This window comes from Calidris pugnax, unplaced genomic scaffold (genome assembly GCF_001431845.1).
Source record: "Calidris pugnax isolate Ruff unplaced genomic scaffold, ASM143184v1 scaffold70, whole genome shotgun sequence".
NCBI classification, from domain to species: domain Eukaryota; kingdom Metazoa; phylum Chordata; class Aves; order Charadriiformes; family Scolopacidae; genus Calidris; species Calidris pugnax.
Genome location: NW_015090862.1, coordinates 9740213 through 9761950, shown reverse-complemented (window position 1 = coordinate 9761950; position 21738 = coordinate 9740213). Strand labels below are relative to the sequence as shown.

At 35.5% G+C, this 21738-nt stretch overlaps 1 protein-coding gene across 1 annotated transcript in view; it reads right to left on the bottom strand.

Annotated features, from left to right (window-relative positions):
• The window catches only part of TRPM7 (transient receptor potential cation channel, subfamily M, member 7), a 59670-nt gene that overhangs the window by 17802 nt on the left and 20130 nt on the right, over positions 1–21738 (bottom strand). Inside the window, exons 2-20 of the mRNA XM_014944587.1 lie at positions 17786–17865; positions 15365–15403; positions 14680–14878; positions 12815–13028; positions 12114–12238; positions 11328–11499; positions 10315–10489; positions 9049–9172; positions 8096–8168; positions 7757–7857; positions 6704–6838; positions 5813–5866; positions 5128–5268; positions 4416–4550; positions 3528–3808; positions 2839–3067; positions 1464–1619; positions 1187–1330; positions 403–531 (exon numbers count right to left, since the gene is read on the bottom strand). Of these exons, the coding sequence (XP_014800073.1) occupies positions 403–531; positions 1187–1330; positions 1464–1619; positions 2839–3067; positions 3528–3808; positions 4416–4550; positions 5128–5268; positions 5813–5866; positions 6704–6838; positions 7757–7857; positions 8096–8168; positions 9049–9172; positions 10315–10489; positions 11328–11499; positions 12114–12238; positions 12815–13028; positions 14680–14878; positions 15365–15403; positions 17786–17865 (2706 nt within the window). The remainder of the gene's footprint in view (positions 1–402; positions 532–1186; positions 1331–1463; positions 1620–2838; positions 3068–3527; positions 3809–4415; positions 4551–5127; positions 5269–5812; positions 5867–6703; positions 6839–7756; positions 7858–8095; positions 8169–9048; positions 9173–10314; positions 10490–11327; positions 11500–12113; positions 12239–12814; positions 13029–14679; positions 14879–15364; positions 15404–17785; positions 17866–21738) is intronic.

Here is a 21738-nt window from a genome sequence, read left to right as displayed (position 1 = left end):
GGGTTTAATATTTTTCCTAGAACTTTTTTTTTTTTTTTTTTTTTTTTTTTTTTTTTTTTTTTTTTTTTTTTTTAAAAAAAAAAAAAAAAAAAAAAAAAAAAAAAAAAAAAGAGGATGTCAGTGCCAGTTCCTTGAAATTCAGGAGGAAAAAACCCACCTCCTTTTAATAAACCTCCATCTCTTCCCCATTGCAAAAGAAGAAATGCAGGCTCAGGCCAAGCAGTAGCCCAAGAACACTGGTACTGAAACTAGCAGCCTCTACTGAAGTTTAAGATAGAGGTATTACATCATGCGCTCTGATGCTTCTCAGTTTCTTCAGTTCTCTTGTTTATAAACACAGCTTAAAGCGTACTGGTTTAACTGACAAAGAAAACTAAAATAACAAGATTGTTACAGACATACCTCACGAATCTTCTCAATTGCTGACGTGAAAATGTAAGCAATAACAATCCACTCTTGAACGGATGGCAATTCTTCCATTTTTACAAGAACCACAAATGTGTAGAGCATGAGGAATCCTAAATATGCCAACTAAAAAAAGCAATGGAAATTATACATATAATTACTGACAGGTTCTTTATAGATGTGCATACAATCTTTTGATGTGGTATACAATAAATATTTCAGGTAGGATTACAGTACTATATTTACCCCTTTAAGCAGAGAAGTTATTATTTATAAGGGGATACAAACATTTTCTTCTTAGAAAAGGAAAAATGGCTGTAATAAGCTATTATTATTAGCAAAGCTTTGTTCTTACTACAGTTATTTTCCTTTAATACAAATTTTCAAGTTTCTATTACAGTAATTTAAACAAAGCTGTGCATGAAAACTTTAGCCTAATAAATTATTATAGAATTCATCCTAGCAACTCATGAAATTAATTACTCAGGCCAGAATAAAAATGTTCATGCTAATTACTCCTAGCTTAAAAAAAAAAGAAAAAATATTTCTCAAAACCAATATAATGAAATTAAAAAACCCCTAAACCATGGAGCACTGCATGTGCAGTTTTTCAAAATCAAGTACTTCACATTTCCAGCTTAGCAAGGAAAGGGGTTTTTGTTTGTTTTTTAAAAAGGGCTTAAACTTTGATTCAGGTCACAGAACTACATGTTGGGAAAAGAACCCAAAAATTTGTATTAAATTTCCAAATAAAATACACATTACACAGAAGAAAACTTACTGTATTAAACCAAAACTTCACAATTGGTGCATGGTAAAACGCGTAAAATTTCTGTGTAATTGGAAGTCTTTTAGGTTTTGCTGGAGTCTCCATATCATGCTTTTCTGAAGTACTGTCCAAGATCCTTACTTCTTTAAACACCTCCTGAAGTGAAAAGACTGTTAACTTCACATGCAGAAATACATGCTTTTAGATACTCATTTTAACTCTTGCTTTAATTTAAAAATGTACAGGACAGTGAAAAATATTTTTTAGTATCTCCCACTCCCCACATTACCATAGGTATTTCATCTGCTGCATTCTGGAAGTTGTTTTCACTGTCATCCATTGCCATTTGATGGGCATCTTGAGATTGAGGAATATGTGACATTTCAGCCTTGGTCTTATATTCCAACAGCAGTATAGCAGGAGGGAGTAAAATACTCAGTATCACCTGGAAAAGATGAAGACTAAGTGCAAATAGCTCACAGCTACATTTAAGTATCAGAATACATCAATCAACACACAGAATATCCTCTGAAAACATATTACCCCAATTCCACTTGCTTGTTATTGAGGAAAAAAAAATGTAGAAAATAATTAGTTGTTATTACTTACATACACACTTAAGAGGCTAAGATCACATATACAGAGTGTTCCTTCACTTCAAGATATAGGTAAAGGGAAGAATCAACAAATTCCAAAACTGAAAGTCACTAGAAAGAATGTACTCCAAGCCTGAAGATCCAGAGATGTTCTGTTTACACTCTGTTCTTTAATCCACTCCCAGAACCTGGAACTGTGTACTGTCAAGGTGTATTTAAAAAGCATATACAAGTTGAGGCTGTGGTTTTGGTTTTTTGGGGGGTGGGGAGGGTGGGAGATATTTTGTTTCTTTGGGGGATTTTATCCAACTCATGGCAGCAAAATGAGCTAAAGTATGGATGAAGAGAGTAAGTGAAAGCTATTGTCATTAGCCTGTTACAAAGCAAGCAAGGAAATGGTTAATCAGTTATCAAAGAGGATTTTAGTAGGTCACAAGTTAAATGATGCTTGTAGGTATTTTGTAGGAAAGTTTTATTTCATTATATCCCTAGCAACAATTGGGGTTTGGTACACCATCTCAAAGAAACATGTAATTTTTGTTCAATTGATCTATATCACAAAGGGCATCATTAGAAAACTTATCCCTGATTGGCCTATGCTTGTTTCATTCTATGCCCTGCTTTTGCTCAGTTTCTTCCTCCAAAATAGGATACACACAAAGCTTTTCTACATCAAGTCTTATGTACTGCCTGTAAAAAGCCAAAATGCATGGAATTATATTCTTGTAGCAGGTTTTCTGTCTGTTAAGGGTTTTTACCACTATATTTTTAGTAGTAGATTAGTATTCACATTATCTCTTTAAGCCTCTGATGAAAGGCTACTTGCCTGGTTTTTGCCTTCTACATTTCTGTACCTTATTTGAAAAGATAATAGAGTGTCAAAAGAAGAGTTAACAATAAATACTTCCAGTTTTGTCTATGTTATAGGAGACTGTTTTACAGGATTTATTAACATAATGTATAGTTGTAAAAGCTTTATACTAAGAGCACTTAAACACAAGCTTTCCTTCCATTTAAACATAAATTCTCTTGATCCTTTTTAGAGCAATGAACTGTGACAATGCTTACTTTGTACCATGAGTTCTTCCTCATGTTCAGCCTCCCCATCCACATATCTGATAACAGCATCTGTGTACAAGTATGTGCTACAAACGGACGAAGCCTTGATGACACCGCTAGCTTCAGACAAGTTGAGTTGCTCCAATTTTTAAGCTCATATGTTAGTAATTTCATTGCCATAGTTTCATCTTGTCGAAAGGACTGTTCTAACAGTTCAACTGCCAGTTGACCAAATTCACTAGAATGAAGAAAAAGCAACAAAACAAAATTTAGTATCTATAGAAATGACCTTGAGTTTAGGTCAAATTTTCCAGTACAATCAAATTTGCAGTAGCACAACTTGAAGGGACTATTATCTGTCCCTTCTCTACAGATACACTGTAGAGTAATTTTTAACTACAACATGTGAACCTGTGAACACATGTGGGTTACAAATAGCTGCTAAAACGTGCAAGGAAATTACATGGAAGTAAGTAAATGGCACATTCAGTGTGATTTTAATTTAACTATAAATCACTACTTGGAACTCTTCTCGAGAGAGCAGTATCTAATATAAAACTTCCACTAGAGTACCACTTAATCCTTTTTGCAAAAAGGATTTGTCTTCAAGTGTGCTAATAGAACAGTGTTCATATATAGCCCACTACTTATACTGTAGATTTCAAGAAAAGATCTTTAACTATATAAATGCAACTTACTTGGAATACTCTTTCAGTTCTTCTGAAGTATCATCAACAAGATCACTTTGTTTTGCTTCATATGCCATCGAACGATACACTTTGCAAGCAACTAAGGCTTTTGCCATGGACTCCTCCCCATGCTGCCAGAAGAAGAGGGCCATCTTCTGCCTCTTCATTAACACCGCCCAAAGCAGCAGCTCGTTGAGAGGATAAGCAAAACGTCTCGTCTCAGGATCATCTATGTCTACTATTTCATCTTTGGTTCTTTTCTTTTTTCCCTCTTCTGCACCAGTGTCAATCTTTAAAATAAAATCAAAAAGTTACATTTTAAATCTCTAAACTTGGTCATCACATAACTTGAAATAAAATACCGAGTGATCCAATATCAATTTATATGTAATTCTAAAATGAAAAATTAATTTCTGAAGACTTGAAAAGCAGCTGGAACTTTCGTTCAAAAACTTTAGTTGAGTCCAATTCATTTTAATGACTGTCAGACTGAATTACTTTGATTTATAGATCAAAAGAAAAGCAGTTATATTAACTAATATACCCACATACAAATGAGGAAACACCAAGAAACATGTCCAAATCTTGCTCCGTCTACAAGGCCATTTGAGTCTGCCCCATTGCCAAAACTGTGCCAAAGATAAGCTTTTTGCTCCCCAACATATCAAAGCTTATCCAGAAGACTAGTATACACAAAGTTAAACACTCTTTACAGAATCCTGCAAGCATGCCAGACAATTTATAAACAAGTACCAAAGCAAGGCTGAAATTCCAGCTTTACCACAGTCAGTAAAACTGCTGCTACTCACACTTCAGTGGCACCTGGATTTCAACCAGGTTCTCCACTCTTAACTATTAAGAAAAAAACCCTACCACGTTCCCCTCGCACACCTGTACCTTTGGTTTGTATGGCTGTGCTGTCTTGATGAAGTGATTATGGCGCATTTTTTCTTTCTTGTCTGCCCTGTTACCAAAAGACTCATGGCTTTTACACATCTGAGGAGTAGTATTTGAAGGATTTCGCCCAGATCGCTGTAACAAGAACAAGGGGGAAGGGGTTTGTTTTCTTCTCTTTACTCTTATCTACTATGCATTATAAAAATCATCTGTTTATAGCTAAATACTTAGGTAGCAATTAAACAGTTACTTTGCTACCGAAACAGTGATGAACTTATCTAACAGCAACAACCAGAATTTTCACTGGGTATGTAACAAATTTATTGTTTGGTTGGTTTGTTTTTTTTAAGAAGTCATAAAGTAAGCAGTTACAGTTGTTGCTATACAAAAAATTAAAATATCTGCCTCCCCAAGCCATGGTTAATCTGCATGTTTAGTGCCCATTCTTCCCCTATGAGTAAGAAAAGATGGAATAACAGAGAAGGAATTTAGATATGCTAGAATAAGGAGCAGGAGAACAAAACCTTTTGTTTGTACTCAATCCCAAAACAGCTACCAGCTGCCCTCATAGTCCTTACTACAGCCTTTAAAAAAACCAGTCCACTGACAAGAAGTAAACAATATGGATCCAATTTTCCTCCAAAACACATAGGGTTTTTTTTTAATTGAGAATATATGCGTTAGCATGTCCTGTTATCCAACCACCACGTACCCGATTGTTCCCGCTGAGACTATTGTATATAGCTCTAAAGCGTTTTCTTGTATAGGTGCATCTATAGGTTCCTCCCATCAGATATTCAATAACCAGTCCCACATCAATCAGGTTGATTTTATATCCTGGAGGAAGATTTCCCTAGGAACACAAAAGGTATTTTAGTTTTTCAAATTATAATCTTAAACCTGCTTAGAAGGGTCTCTACATGTCACATCACAGTTCTAAATAAAAAAACACATTAAACCTTTCATGATTTAAAAAAAACCATCTAGATGGCTCAATATTTACCAGTTTCAAAAAAGAGAAGCTTATAGCCTATTTTCTGTATGATCTCCCCTAGCAGGGTAGATGCTTGTTCTGTTGGAGTGTGTGCAAACTGGTTTATGTCTGCTGTTTTAATGGTCAAAATTACTCCTAGCTGGGAGTATGAGCTTTCAATCCCCCCTAAAGAATAACAGTCACAAGTAAGACAAAAAAGACAGCACTCATTGGATTTAACTTCTTTCTGGCAGCAGGGCACTAAGTATACAACAGCACGTATTGGAAACAAAGAATGACTGCAGAGGTAGCTTATTATTTACAATAAAACATAATTAATAAACCTAAGATTGACAGTCAAACATAAGAAGTCATCAAAAACCTAACACTGCTAGTTTGACAGATTTTTACATTTACAGCTTACCTGTTTGACATCCCGAACGAGATGAAAGAGCGTTGGGTTAGTTGGGCCTTGTTTCTTTATAAAAAGAGGGAGAAAAAATTGGAATGAGAAATAAAGTACAATGACAACCTGAGAAGATTACAGTAGAAACCAAGTATTTTTGCATGTTGGCTCAAAAGAACCCCAAAACCCTAGTTTTTAAACAAACAGTAGCCATCAAATAAATGCAAATATTTCCAACTACCATACTAACTACCTCCTTTTTTGTTTCATTTACTTCTGTTTTAACTTGTGACATAATTAATATACCATCGTTTGTACAAAAAGGAAAAACAACCAACCCCAGAATGCAAACAGCAGCATTATGGGTTTTTTATAGTATTAAAATATATTATAGAGACAAGTTTTAACAAATAAACTTACTAATTTACAGGAAAACACACAGAGCAACACTCATGCTTATAGTATTGCAGGATCCATAGTAAAAGTTCCCTTACTTCTAAAATCTTTAGTCTGAACATTCCCTCTTTTACCAATTTAGCAAAGTGGATTTTTCCTCCTCCTGTGATTTCTCGTGAGCGCATGAGCTGTCACACTTTCAGATATACGGTAACCCTGGCTCTCACACAGAATTCAATCAATTTTCCCTTTAGTATCTATCCCCAACATGAGACACAGATGAACATCCTGCTGGCAAACTATTTCTGGTATCACTTCTGAAGAGCCAGAGAGCAGCTGCGGTGCTACAAAGCAGCCAGACAGCACGCCCTTCTCAACTCTAACCTCACGCCAGGAAGCCTTCTCTATTGACACCCCATGGCCTTCAGACCGGTGCACATGACCTAGCATACAACATGCTGAGCAACTAAAAAGCTGTTCTAAAAGTAGCTTAAAAAGTAATTGTTCACTTACTGTGTTGTAAAGTTCTTCCAGCCTGGGAATTGTAAGAAATTTGTGCATGCTTACTCCATTTTCAATCAGAAGTTTCACAAATGCAACTCTATCCATCACAAGGGCATCTAACATTGCCTGTTCCAGAGAGCCAACCTACAATAAATAAGTAACATGGTAGAGCCTGGAGAGAACCAGTAAAACAGGGCACCACAAAAATAAGTGTACTTAGATCATATCTCAACTTCATTCACTTACAGGGCTGGGGAAACCTTCTCTGTATACAAAGATGTCACCCTTGGTTCAGAAAATGCCCTGAACTTCACATAATTACAGGATGAGAGAATATTCTGAAGACTTAATCAGCAAGTCTTATACAATTCCATAGGTATCTCCTACTGACACAGTACATGGGACTAAATAGATACTTGGTTTAACACTGTTAAGCTGTTCTCTTAGGTTGATATTAGGATGAAACACAAAGACATAAAACATTTAAAGCTCAATTTGCTTCAAAGACAAATGCTCAGAACTATCACTGCTATCAACAAACCTTACATTATGCACTTTTGCCTGCACACTCATATATGATTGCGTTTTATTTTTACAGTAATATGGGGAAAAAAGCAAGGTCCACAATGTAGTTTTCAAACTAATTTGCAGACTACAAGAAGCAGACATTTTGTCCTCCCCCTCAAAAGACACTGCAGGCTGCCAACAGTAGTTAATATACGCATTTTACTAGATGCTTCTTAAGAACTTCCTATGACCATGCAACTTTAAGGAAGAAAGAGCATCTGACTAACGTGAATTCAGCTTCCACCTTTTGCAATGTCTTTTCTCCTCTCATTATTAAGAATACTTAGCACATTTTTAAAATTTTTGGACCATTTTCAACTACACAATAACAAAACAGCTCTAAGACTATGCATTATGCAAAAATTACTGCCCTCAAAATAATAGTGTCAGTATTCTACAGTCTCTCTCTACAAAAGTCAAAAGATTAATTCTTTACAGTAAGCTGAGTTGCTCTCTTAGAAAATATCATTCTGCTTAATCCAGACCATTACATACCAGCCATTGTTGCCCATAAACAAAAACATGATTTTTGGCTATGTCAACTCTATCCCACGCAAGTGTAAGAACAAGCTGGTCAAATGCAGATGCGTTCGTGCCTTAAGAAGCAAAAACAATGAAAAAACATTTTAAATTAATTAAAATATAAGGTAATAAACATTCACCAGTATATTCATCACTTAAGACACATTATGGTATATACAATGAGAAAACAGTATTATTTGCTTTAAAACTAATGAGTCCTACAGATTACAGTATTTTATAAATAATCCATCATATGAACTCTAAACAACAACAGCTGAAGATTCCAAATGCTCTTAAAATTAAAAGTCTCACCTTTTAGCAATGCTGTAAGTATTGCAACATCAATGTCCTGATGTTCATCTGACCCAATATGAAAAACTGTAATCTGTCCAAAATGGTAAAACAGGGAAAACACATTTTAAAGTTATTTTCAGGCAAAGGTGATTGGCTCCAGCCTTTTATATCAGAAATTGAAATACATTAAAAAGTCACTTTATCTTTGATGCAACTTAGGCCTATGCTCAATTTAAATTTACCTTTACTGAGCACTCTGTATTGTTTTCCCGACTGCGTGCCACACAAGCCAACATTTTATGAGAAAAAGCATAGCAAAACCCCGTTACGCTCTTCAATCCATTAAAACTTCTTTTCCTACTATGATGCCAATTCTTTATTGTCGGTAAAAACCAGATAGTATTCTGTTTACCACTCCAGTTCATTCTAGATTATGAGATTAACCTGCCAGCAAACATTTTCAGCTGAATGTGACAATTTTAAGCCTTAGAACAGCACAATGTGATGTCCAAATGAGACACCAGTACCTGAACTCAGGCTACATATAAAGCTCTAGAAAATGCTTTTGCGTTAACCATACAGTAGACCTTTGTTGGTACAGACATATTAAAAGAAAAAAAAAAAAGGCAAAAAAAAAAGCAAAATAAGTCCCAAGGTTTTCAAAGCAAGAAAAAAAGGACAGCAACCCAAATACAAACTACATGCACACTACAAACAAACCAAACAGCCTGGGCAACAACAGCAAACTCAGATTACCAGAAATAATCACAAGAATTAAGTTTCTCTTGGCCATGAGATAAAGTATACACAAAAACTGTATTTGACCATCTTCTGTAATGGGAAGATCCACTATGTCCAGAAAAGATCTTTGAATAACTCTTGATCATAAGCAACATTGAGATACAATTTAATATTATATCCATAAATGCATACACCTCGTATAAAAAGTTTTTATGGCAAGATCTACTTACAAGTTCTTTTTTTTTCATGCATTCCAGCAGTGTCTGAAACAAATGAACTGCTTCACTTTGACCAAAGTTAAATGTCTTTTTGATGGTTGAAATGATTTCAGGCTCAGCACCCTCAGGAACATTCCTGAGATTGAAACAAACAAACAGGAAAACACACTGTTATACATGAACACTAAGAACAACAGCGCATTTAATTAGTTTCAACATGTCCATTCAAAGTCCTGCTATCTATAAGCCTATTATTGTTCCAGTGGCAAAATCTTGGGTAACCTTTAGAAAGAAGTATATGTTGCTTAATCTACGGCTTTCTGCTACTGCCTCTAGAAGTAACTCAGTTTCTCTCCCTTTCCTTCCCATACCCACTTCTGAGATACTCTCAACTATAAGATTTTGACACAAAACACTACGTACTCACCCCTCTGAATAAGACCTGCTTCTGATCTTACTATGGACAAAGCTGTTTGGTCTACTGCTACGTTAGATCCCTGCCTCCTGGTTCTGAGGCAGTCCCTGCAACAAGGACCCAATATGTTTAAGGATATATGCATGTCTGACAACGAATGAGAAATCACTAAGTATTGTGGAGCCCAAGCATATCCCTTTTACTATTTGAAACTACATTTAAAACAGACAAGTGTTTACTACGCTAAACAGAAGTATGTAAGAAGTTCAGTTTTAAGACTACTCAGAATAAACAATATAGAAACTCTTTCTGACCCCTTTCCTAATAAAGTTACTACTATGCAACACCTAATTGCATGAAAACGTTTCCATTCAATCTAGTTAAGTGGTATTTTCGAGCAGTCTATAACATACTATTCTCTATGTTATTCTCACATCTCTGCAAGGTCTGGTCAGCTCTGACCTCTGCTCAGCAAAACTCTGTTGTGCACACTTAATAGTCACATTTACCACTTAAGTGGCTAAGTTAAAATATGAAGTTGAAACAGACAAGGACATTTAAACTGAGAGTTGGGTCCTAACTAGAGTTACAACAGTGTAACAAGATTATCGCACACAACCGAAGTTACACAGGAACTGGTACAAGGTGTGTGGGAGGAGCCTAGAACTAGAAAAGAAGTCTCGGTCTTTAGCCAGAGCTATTATTGCAGCCAACGTGGGAAGCTACCTCACAGGCAAGATTACACTCTCTGCTTTTAGCCTTTGTCTTTCCACAGACAAAGCTCTTGCATAAATCCTTTAAGGAATGGCCTCAAAACCCATCTATGTACGACTGACAGTTTGGCTGGCAGTGCCAGGACTTACCCTCCTTCCTCTGTTTGCTTGTGAACATAGGCCAAAATGTCAGCAGCTCTACCAGTTCCTTCACATACTACCACTGGCACAGGAGGACTTTCTTGAAGGAAGTCTAAAACTGTGAGTATGACGTTGGGGCCACCTTCAAATACAAGTGCCACCACAGGCACACCTTGGCCAATTCCTATAAAGTTGCAAATAAGTAATAAAAAAACCAATGTTTAAGTGCATAGGGAATGCTAAGATTGACTTTGCATATTTAATAAATCAAGCATGTCTCTTCTACTCAACAAATATTAAAATGCTGTCTGACATTTTAACTGTTGTTAATGCACAGTTTCAAGCACTGATTATACTTTGGGCTGGAGGGAAAGCACTCCGAAGAAGCCAATAAATATAAGGGAATACAGTCAACAAAACAGAAGAGATTCTTCATAGAAATATTCCTGAACTAAGGTAGAAAAGCGAACATTTTTTCTTTAGGGAACTCCCCTTCTACCTTCCTCCCAAATAGTTTCCAAAGATGCCAAGACATATAGAATTTGAACATAGTTACAAGGAAACTGTCTACTGGCAGGGTTTATTGCAAAAGCATTCCTAGAAGAGAAAAAACACACAGGTGTTGCTTCATAATTGGGAAAACACCAAAAGAAGTCATGGCTTCTTTGCACAAACACAGATGAGGTTTTACAAACTCAACTGCCCTATTGTGAAACTGCAAGTGATCAATCAGACCAGTAAAGCCTGACAACAGACTAGTAACTCAAGTGACGTACATCTGCTTCGTCAAAGCAAAACTGACAACTTTATTCCAAAGAACTCTCCCCTCTGGTCCCAGAGAAATTCTAAATCTAACAGCAATATCTAGGGTCCAAAGGAGCAGCTGAAATAAGCAAATTCATCATTCAGACTTGAAACAAACTAAAGACTCATTTTTCTGCTTTCTCATTCTTATGTTTGGTGCAAGCACCTTTTCATTAAAGCATAGTAACATTCAGCCCTCAGGGATCAGAATTACTTACTTGCATGGATCCGTTGCAAATTAATAGTTTTTTCCAGTTCTCTTCGCAATTTAACTTCCGCTCCATACTTTCCAACTGTTCCATCATCCACCAGAATGAAATGGGAATGGAGGTTATTTAGGACGTTTAGTTTACTTAATGGGTTTAACAAGGTTTGATATGGAGCAACCACCTAAGTATAAGCACACAACAAAGTCTTTTACTTATACAGAATCAAATTTATTTCTGTAAAACTTAACTTTTTGTCCAGACATAAGAATTGGTGGTTCAACAAGAAGCAGCGACACATGTAAGTGTGCCTCGGGGCAGGATACACCAACAGGCGTAGCTCTTAACTTTGTGCAGGAAACCAGATAACTATATAACAAAAGAAATCTGTTCTGAAAGATAACAGAGAAAAGATCCTTTGAGAAAGTGTCTTTGGGGAAAACTTGTGACTGCTCTGGCAAACGGTAGCATTAAAGACTCTGCATCAAAGTTTTTCAACTTATTGTCCTCTGTAAACGTGAATTCTCTGTAATACTTTAGCATTTTCTTAATCTGATTCAGTAATATCAATAGAGGGAGGGAAAGGATTAAGTACATGAGAACAAGCTCCTCCTCTAGTGCATTTGCATCTTGCAACTTGTTTACACTATGATCTTGCATAAGTCACAGATGTTAATGTATCTACATATTAAAGCAAGTATTCCAATGATGCAAAACAAGTGAAAAAACACGCTTGAGCAGATTTGTCAAAAAATAAGTCAAGTAAATCGTTATTTCAATTAGGTAATTTATCCTTACATCTCTTCCAACAAGGTCATTTCTGTTCTCAATCACTCCCCACGGAGCAATCCCAATAGTGCAAATCTTTCGAGATGATCTGGAAGCATGTTCTCTTAGAGCATCACCAACATGTTTTGCAACACCTGTTTGTGCAGAAGAAGATTTCAGTATCTTGAATGTCACATCTTATTAAGAAATACAACTGTTTTATTAGTTAACTGGGCTTTTAAGCATCTAGAAACTAATTTGACACAACGCCAAAGAAAAAGCACCATACTGCATCTACCAGAAGGAAACAAAGTTACTATGTAGCAGTAATTCAACAAAATAAATATTAGCCTAGTAAGAGCTAAAGAATTTCCAGTACATTACTGTACTTGTTTTAATCGCATTAAGTTTCTCCTCTTGCAGTTTCAAAAACAAAAAGCAAAAACGCAAAAAACAACCCCAACCCAAAACCAAACCAAAAAAGCCACAAAACCCCAACCCCCCCCACCTTTGTGTTGTTTCTCTTTGCAAGATAAAATAGCAGCCCACTTCCAACTACACGTTCAAAATGTATTCTTTGAATTTCATTTGACCAAACTCTCTCAAATTTACTTTCAATTTCATTTGACCAAAATCTACTTTGCTTTAAGATGAAGTGATGTATCCATTAAATCTTTTGGCTCTTACAAACCACAATGCAGCTAACTGTGCATTCATTGGTACTTCTTTACCTGTGTTCACTCCTCCAGTTATAATCCAGGCTCCTGTTGTCACTGCAGCTTTAATAAGACCTTTGCCAAGCAACTGTTTGATGCGTGGGTGAAGTTCAAATTTCTGCATGCCCCCGTGTACAGATATAACAAGCTTCGGCAACTCCATCTGCCATTCTTTAAGCATAAGTTGCAGAATAGCTTCAGGCTTAGTGTCATATGACAATCGCACATACTGCAGGCATAAGAAGAGTGTTAAAAGGTTCTTAAAAGAAATCATCACAGAATCAATGAGTAAGAAGAATAACTAGGGTGTACTTCAGGATATATTACCCTATTCCTGGCTATGGAAAATGTAATTCACTTTCTCAAAACACGGCAGCTGCACTAAACGAACAAGCTCCCCTTATGCCCTCCAGAATTAAGGAAAACACAGTTAACAATTTTGAAAGCAAGTTTTGAAAAGGGAACGACTATAGAAAGACCATCCTATTGGCACAGTGACCTAGAAAAATGAATCTTTATGAAAGTATTGGATAATTTGTAAATTAGATGAAATACAGAAATATTTACAAAAGTCCTGACATCTACTGGGGAGAAGCTTGCACATCTCTTCCAAAAAGTTTTACAGAAAGACAGTTACTTGCTTTTCTTTCCCTATTCCTGGTGGTAAGGAGAGCTACGTTCTTTTAATAGAAAACCTCAAAACTAGCAGCTTTTTAACTTGCTATCCTTAACTGCATAAGATTAAGTAGATGGTTGATCAGTTAAAAATACTACTGCATCTTTAATATGAGCACTTCAATAAGCCCTCCATGAATCAAGTTCTAACTAAAAAACAATCACTATTCCAATAAACTGCTTTTTGCAACCCCACTAGCCCTCTGCAGAAGCCAGCACAGAAACAAGGACAGGCAGTTTGCTATTTCTGTACTCCTAGAAAAGGATTCACAGCAATTTTAAGCTATACTAAGCATAAAAAGGAACACATACACTGCTATTACCAACATGAAAGAATTCTGCTAAAAGCTATTCTCTCCACAGAGATGATCTCTCCAAGAGCACTGGAGTCTCCCTGGGGTCAGCCGGCTTCATGAAGAACACAGCTCCCTCATTTGAGCACTCCAGCTTGGCCATAGGAGCCACACTGCATCAGAGCCCCTTACAACTTACAACAGCATGAGCATGAAACCATTTCTACCACAACTAGAAATCCTTTACAAAATGGTTGCAGAGAATATGTCAGAATGTCCACTTTGCTAGCCTCTCCAGTACATGTGCACTTGTGAATTAAGAGTTGGTATCTAAATTCTAAATGTATTGGTATTTATTGTTTTTAACTAACATCCTCTCCCAAAAAACTTAGTTATTCTGATCAGTGTGATTATGCTTTAATAGTTTTGAACAAATCTACTAAAACAGCATATTCCACATCTGTCCATAATTTTAAATGATTTTTCAGTTTGAAAATTATGACTAGAGACTTAAGATAGCAGATGCTACTTAACAAGTCCTATAAAAATTTAAAAGTAGTGACTAAGCAAGCAGCATAGATGAGTAAGCTGTGTTTAATGAAGTCTGAAACAGTGACACTGAATTCTTAATGTAATGTTTTGCTGAAGTGATTGTGAATTCTTATCACCATTTGCAATTTGATAGTAGGCCTGTACACGAGCACAACTAGTTCTGGTAGGTCTGAGCAACTTTTGTAATGAAAAATAAATTAAAATATGGAAATTAGAAAGAATTCAGATCACAATAAAAAAATACTACAATAGCAGAGGGCACTGGTTTGTCACAATATGGGTGACAATGTTTTCAGCCTTCTATTAAGTAGCTATCATCTATAACAACATGTTTAGAGTAAGAGAAAACGTCATACGTACCTTAGCCCTGTAAGAATGAGAGCCACCTTGAAAGTTGATGACACCATAAGCATCAGTTGAGGTCTGTTCTGTATGTTTCTCCACTGACCATTCTTCTATTTCCTGATTATAGTTTTCACCCAGCTTCACATCGGAGTATTTCATAGCAAGACTTGCAGTGAAACAAGCATGTTGTCTGACCAAGCGGCCACAACAGCACCTGCACCCAACCATATCATTTAGAATACTTAAGTAAATACTGTTATTAGAAGACAAGAGAGAAGAACTTTTAGATAAAACAGAGATATGTCAGATTAAGAAAGCAGATTCTAAATATTATATAAACCTCCCTTCTAGAGCAAGTCTTGTTGCATAAATATTTATAGCAATAATTAATTACAATACATATTTATTATGCAAAATATTGAGGCTCATTGAGATAGCAAGTTGGAGGCCAGAAGAAACTGAGCATTCAGGTCATAGAAAATCGATTCTTTGAAGCGAAATCATTTATATAATATTTATAAATCTGTGATCTACATACTGCAGACAGTTCTTTATTCATTACTTATATTTGTTTTATATCTAACCTTTCACTGACTTGTCATTTGCAATATTGATCAAAACTTTTTAAACCCCTATTATGAAAGTGCTTGTTTAATGGAAAAAACTATTCATAAATATTGTAATTACAAAGAACTCTTACCTGACAAGCTGCTGACAAATCTGACATCCTGGAAGGCATCTATAAGAAATATTGAAATATATGAGTAAACTTCAATGTTAAGGGGGAGGTGGGGTGTGGCCTGGGGTGGGACAGACACACTCTACTCATGCTACTTCATGTGTGAAAAAAAGAAGTCTCCAGTAAACGGAAAACATGCTGCCCAAGTTTGCCCATTTTTAACATGGTAACTTATCTGTTTTTATTTTACATGACTGTAGTATACTGGGCAAGTAAAAAACAAACATGCAAAAGCTTCAGCCCTGAGACTGCAGTCGGTTTTTCAGGCTTTGAACCATCAATATCTGAAGCCCAGGAGTATTTCAGCCTGGATTACCTGCAGTACTCAAACTGAAACCTTTTGCTAGATGCTGAGGAGTTACTTACAGACCAGCATTTTCTTGGACTCATTCTAACTGTAGATTGTTATGTCTATCCTACAAATTCATATTTCTAATATACATTCAAGTTGAACTGCCTGTGTGGGAAGGTTATGTGATCATTTCTGAGCTGCATGTACAGAAAAAAAGATATATTTGAACAAACCCAATATAGTAGTGTCTTTACATAAATTTTATTATATAAATAGAATTCCTCATTTCTACCCTCTTGCATCTTAAATGTTTTCCGTGTTTTCCTGCTAACAGCTTTCTTAACATTTAAAATTTGGTTTTCCGTAATTTTCATAAGCAGCTGTAAACCAATTATGGTTAAGAGCTAATATGCAAAAGCATACAAATACAGATGTTATACAATAGTCTTAAACTGTTTTCAGACTTTGAGCATAAGCAATTTTTAAATTTTGCCCTTTATAGCAGTTACACACTGCTATTAATCATCTATGTTTTTAATAATGAAATACAGCTTTAGATCTTCTCTAACAGTTATTAAAGTGTAATCATCTACAGTAAAAGGTACTGATCAACAAAACATACTGAATACTCCTGTCTACGTTTGATTAATTTGCACATAATTAACGAATAACATGAAGCGATTCTTGCAAACTGCAAGGACAAAATCCGATGGGAAAGTTGTAAAGTCCATTGTATGCTACAAATGGGTTAAACAAAAAGGGCAAGTGTTGAAGATCATTTTGTTCCTTGTGAAATGCTCTGGAAATTTTAACAGCTTCCTAATTACTTTGTTTGCATTTGCAAATTTTCCATGGGCTACAATGGTGGCTATAAATTCTAAAAGCTTCCCATGTCACATGGTTTAAAGGAATGTGGTGAATTATTTACAATAACTTAAAAATTCTACAGCATTTACTTTGTCCTTTCTCTGCCTAAAACCAAAGTTCTTAAAATAAAAATCATACTCTGATATAATAATACAACAGAACAAGACAGATTTATGACTTTTTTCGTGGAAAACACTGAAATAGAAGTTTTCTCAAGTCCAGAAAAAAAGGTTTCTCAGCTACTCTCAAATATATGATAGTAAATGACAGAAAATATTTTGGGGAGACAAAACTGCCTTAAAAATGTCAGTTTTGAATCTATTTTCATTTTTATTTTATCTGTGACACAGATGTCATGGCTATGCACATCAAGTTCAATCACTGTAGGAACTCTTAAATTATACCTATAACCCTTAGTGTAGATAATTCTACAAATTAGATATGTTAGAGGTATCACTAACTCACTTGATTTCACATCTCTAATTTAGCATAAAATAAAAGCAGCACGTGAGATATGCAAAATATTCCTCATTAGTTTCAGCCTCCCCTCTAAAACATATTTCCCCATTTTTCAGCCTCATTTTTTCCCTTACAGAACTTAAGGATGAAAAATTACTAGTTGCCACATCAAATTTTTTGATATCCCAATGTTTTTTATTTTATTTATCTTCCCCGGAAGCAAGTATTTCTTCAGCCTTTGTTTTGTAATTTTTTCCTCCCAACATGATTCTTTTTTCCTTCATTCTTCTATGAGTTCTTCATTCCTTTTTCCTGTACTGTCAGATTTATTTTTACACCTCAGCCTACACTCACACTGCTGTTCTTTAAATTCCAATAGAGTATACTTCTATGAAACCTTCTGACTTCAGAACTATGCCACCAAAAAAAAAACAAAAACCAAAAACGTGAAAAACAAAAAAGCAAAACCCCACCCTGTAGACACACCATAGACATCACTAGGAGGACTAGTAAAAAGAATGCAAAGCGAACAGGGGAACATTTATTAGAGATTTCTGCAATGTCAACTTTTTTTTCAGAGGAAAAAAAAATAAATTTCCAAGCTAGACACCAAAAGTGACAATGCCCAGTCAGAAAAACGTTACGTAAAGACAGTATGTTATATAGATTGAGTAGTTTGCCCAATAATCTACTATACTCTCTACAACACTGACTTTTTTCATTTTTAAGAGCAGCAATGAGTTTTTGCATCATTTTTCATTTACCTGTGGGGGTCTTTTGAACTTGGTATAATATACACACACTCCCTCTTGGTGAAAGTATTTTCTATCCAGGATTTCTGGGACTGAAAAATAAAAATGTAACAGTATTATAAAATACAAATAATACACCTTGGCAAAGAAAAATGCTTTTTAAGAAAACAAGAATTAGAACATGAGGGTTTGTTTTTTTATTATTTAAAGATGAAAATAAGTAGTGTCTAACAAAAAGTCAGAACATCATTTGATGTTTTGCTGCCTCCCAAAAACTAACAAAACCATATATGACCCTATAAAAGCATCTCACATTGCCTAAAATTTGACATAAACAGAATCATTACATAACTTATTTTATACACAAATCCATTAAAATCCAAAGTAATATTTTTCAAAGTTAACATTTAAGTAGCAAAAATTTGCAATATGCAATTAAAGATGTGCCAAGAAAACCCAAACATTTTCAAAGGATGCTGTTTACCTGCCTTGCTAAGAAAAAAAAAAACTGTTTCTTTTTTTTAATTAACTGCACTACACTAAGATAACAGTAATTTCACCTATTTACCTCTTTAATAAACTAAAATTTTCATCTTGAAATTGTGGGTAAAGAAGTTTTCTAACAACACCAATAATATTTTCTAGTAGCAATAAATAGGTCATAACCTTTTTTCTTCATCAATAAACTTTTCATTTCAATAAATAAATTTCACTAGCATTCCTAAAATGTGTTTTAAGCTTAAACTTGAAACATATTCTGAAATTAAGGCTGTTTATTTCTTTAAATACTTACCTATTCTAATAGCTTGACATAATTTTATTTCAGATGCTATAAACAACCATGTAACATTATCTTACATGATAAACTCAGGATTACATGCTAAACAATATGCATAATGCCTGATGTCTAGTCATGTTTCAGCAACACATTGGGAAAGGAACTCGGAAATGATTTTCAGTAATTAAAAACAAGAAAAAAAATATCTTGGGATGCCAATTTGTACCTTATGCAATATTGCTTTAACTCCTCATTAAGATTACATTAAAATTTCTTCATTGCTAACAGCATGCCCTGTTCTACACTTACATTTTACCTTTAAAAAAAATTGAGAAATTTCATACCTGTTCTATTTTACAAGGGGAAAAAAGACTGATGTATATTATTCACAGGTATCTAAAGAGAGGTCTGTGGAAACTATGAAGAAATTAAGATTTTTTTTTTCAGATCTATTATAATAAAAGATTCAGCAAAGATGGATGTTTTTTTCACTAGCTGCAATTTCAAGATCGGTTTAAGATAGTGCAGATAAATTGTTACAAGATTGTACCACCCCGTTTTAATAAAGGTTCCCTGGAAAACCACTCCTCAACTGCCCACCCTCTTTCTAAACATTTCCCAGACTCAGTAGATCTTTCCCACATTCGTCATTATCTCCTTCCAGTATTTTGTTTTAGTGGACTTTGACTAAGAATCTATCAAGACGGCAACGAACTGCTGCTCCAGTTTCTGTCCTTGCATTAAGAGGGACCCAGTCTCCTGTAGGGAGGATGGAAAGCTGCAGGGTAGAGGCACTTCCCCAGAGAGGAGGAAAGGCAGGAGAAAGGTGGATGCACAAGCCACAAGAAAGAACCAGGGCGGGGAAGAGGAGCTGTAAACAACAGAATGAGCACTCACAACATATATTTTACATTTAAATTAATATTTTAAACAACTGGAAAAAATAGCCAAAGCTATTATTTGCTACTGTTCTACCTCCTTTCCCTATACATAGGAAAGAAAGGTGTTGAATAGGAGAAAGAAAGCCTAGCAAGGGAAAAGCAGGATATTAGATGAAATATGCAAACATGGTGTTATGAAAGATTCTGTTACATTTATGGTGCTCCTTCTCCTTTGGAGCAGAAGATCTAAGTGACTGACTCTCAACGGGCTTGTGAAAGAGAAGATCTCTTCCTCCGTCCTCTGATCTTTCAATAGCTTTATCCTCAGTTCTTGGATAAGGGAAAAGCAGTGCACTGATTTCTGCAAAGGAGCTGGGTATTTCCTAGTACACCAGTGCCTTGCATGAGCTGGGCTCAAAAAAGCTTTATCTCCTATCTACCTTTATCAGAAGATTAGCAGTGTCATAAAAATAAATTTGATGTATGTATATATGCACATTCATTCTATATGTAAAACATACATATAATAGATAGTCCAAATTTTTAGCTTCCTCCTCTCACGGTGCTTTTTTAACACTATCAAGTCTTAGCCTTTGTGATGTGAACCCCAGTTCCAGAAGCTGCTTTCTGCTTAGCTGAGTGTCCCCACTGTTTATATGGGTATGCATTTTTGTACTTCATTTCTTAAAACTAAGGTCTTATATAGATCATTACTTTAACATTGTAGTTTAAGCTTACGTATGAATTCTGCAGATCCTCCAGAATATACAAAGATAAAGAGTAACTTAATACTTAAATGTTTTAGTTAGCTGGCTAAAACCGCACCTTGAAGCAAGCTATCACAGGCATAACATGCTAGATACTGAAATCTGAAGTATATAAACCACAAGTAATTGCGTCAATTGCTCCATGCCATATTGTTTTATTATTAAGCGGTGATCAAGTCTGGGGACAAGGAATACGGGCTCACAATGTGCAACACCATTTTCATAATAAACTGTTCTGAAAATTAAAAAATAAAGAAATATGATTAATTTTTATCTTAAAGAATGTACAGTTTTAACCACTCGTCAAAGAATTCTCTCTATTCTTCAGTAGTGAAAGCATTTTCAGTACAGCACAGGTACATCTACCCTATTTATGTGGAGGAAGCTTGCTCTATAATGTTGTTAAAACATACTTGGAAATTTTCATTTGGTAAAATAAGACATCCTCCAGAAGCACTCTTGTACACTGATTGATCTCTATTGCAAAGATTTTATACAAAACTTGCTAATTTCAGGGGAAAAGGGGAGGCAAACCAAAAAGAGAATGGAGTGAGACACTTCCTCTAAATGGGTAAAGATGACATTAAAAATGCAGGAAGAACTAACACACGGTATTGCCTTCCCTGTAAGTAAGAACTGCTATTACATAATGTTCCTGTGAGGACCAGAAAAAGGAAGATGATGCGAGGACACTGTTAAGATCAACTCATTGCAGCAATTACCTCTAAGAAATACCTCCTTATCAGCTAAAGATTAAGTTAAAAGAGATCAAGTCAGTAGTCAAAAATCAATATGCAACTTCTCACTGTCTACTCTTATTAAAGCTTTTTAGTCATCTTTAGAGCATACACAGCTGCATCTCTTAAACTCTGCTTCCAGAAACAGGACAACTTCTGCTGACTGGAGCGATCGGTTTGTGAGTGTCTTTTAGAAGGTGTATCTTACATGGCTAGAGGCAACAGGGGTCAGGAGCTCTCAGTCCAGCGAGCTCTGGGGTGGCTGCTATTCAAGAAAAAGGAAAGAGAAGCGGGGGGAAAGGAACTATGAGCCCTCATCCAAAAACATATGGTCAGATTTTAGCAAAAAGCAGAAGTAGTATCAACATATAACAAACCACTTTTCAACTATTTACTTTCTTTTCTTTCAAACTCACATCTTGAGGAAAAAACACTTAGCTTTCCAGATTCTCTTCCATGCATTTCAATTCTCTCAAGCCAAATAAAATGTAAGACTTACAAGAAAAACGTTACTACAATTAATATTACTCCAGAACTACCTTCACTATCTTCTTCCTACAGGTGAGATATCTATGAAAATTTTATAGATATTCATAGATATTAGTCAATTTTGGCAGGATCTAGTCTGCACACCAAAACCCCCTTATTTTTGGAAGATGTACAGCAGTAACCACTAACTCCTAGCTCCAAAGCAGCCAACAAGGCTTTTGCTCAGCGTTACAGCTGTAGAGGGTTATGCAAGATACCTCGTTCTAAGCAGACAACAAAGTTCACTGTGTCTTTCAGTATGTCTGAAAGAATT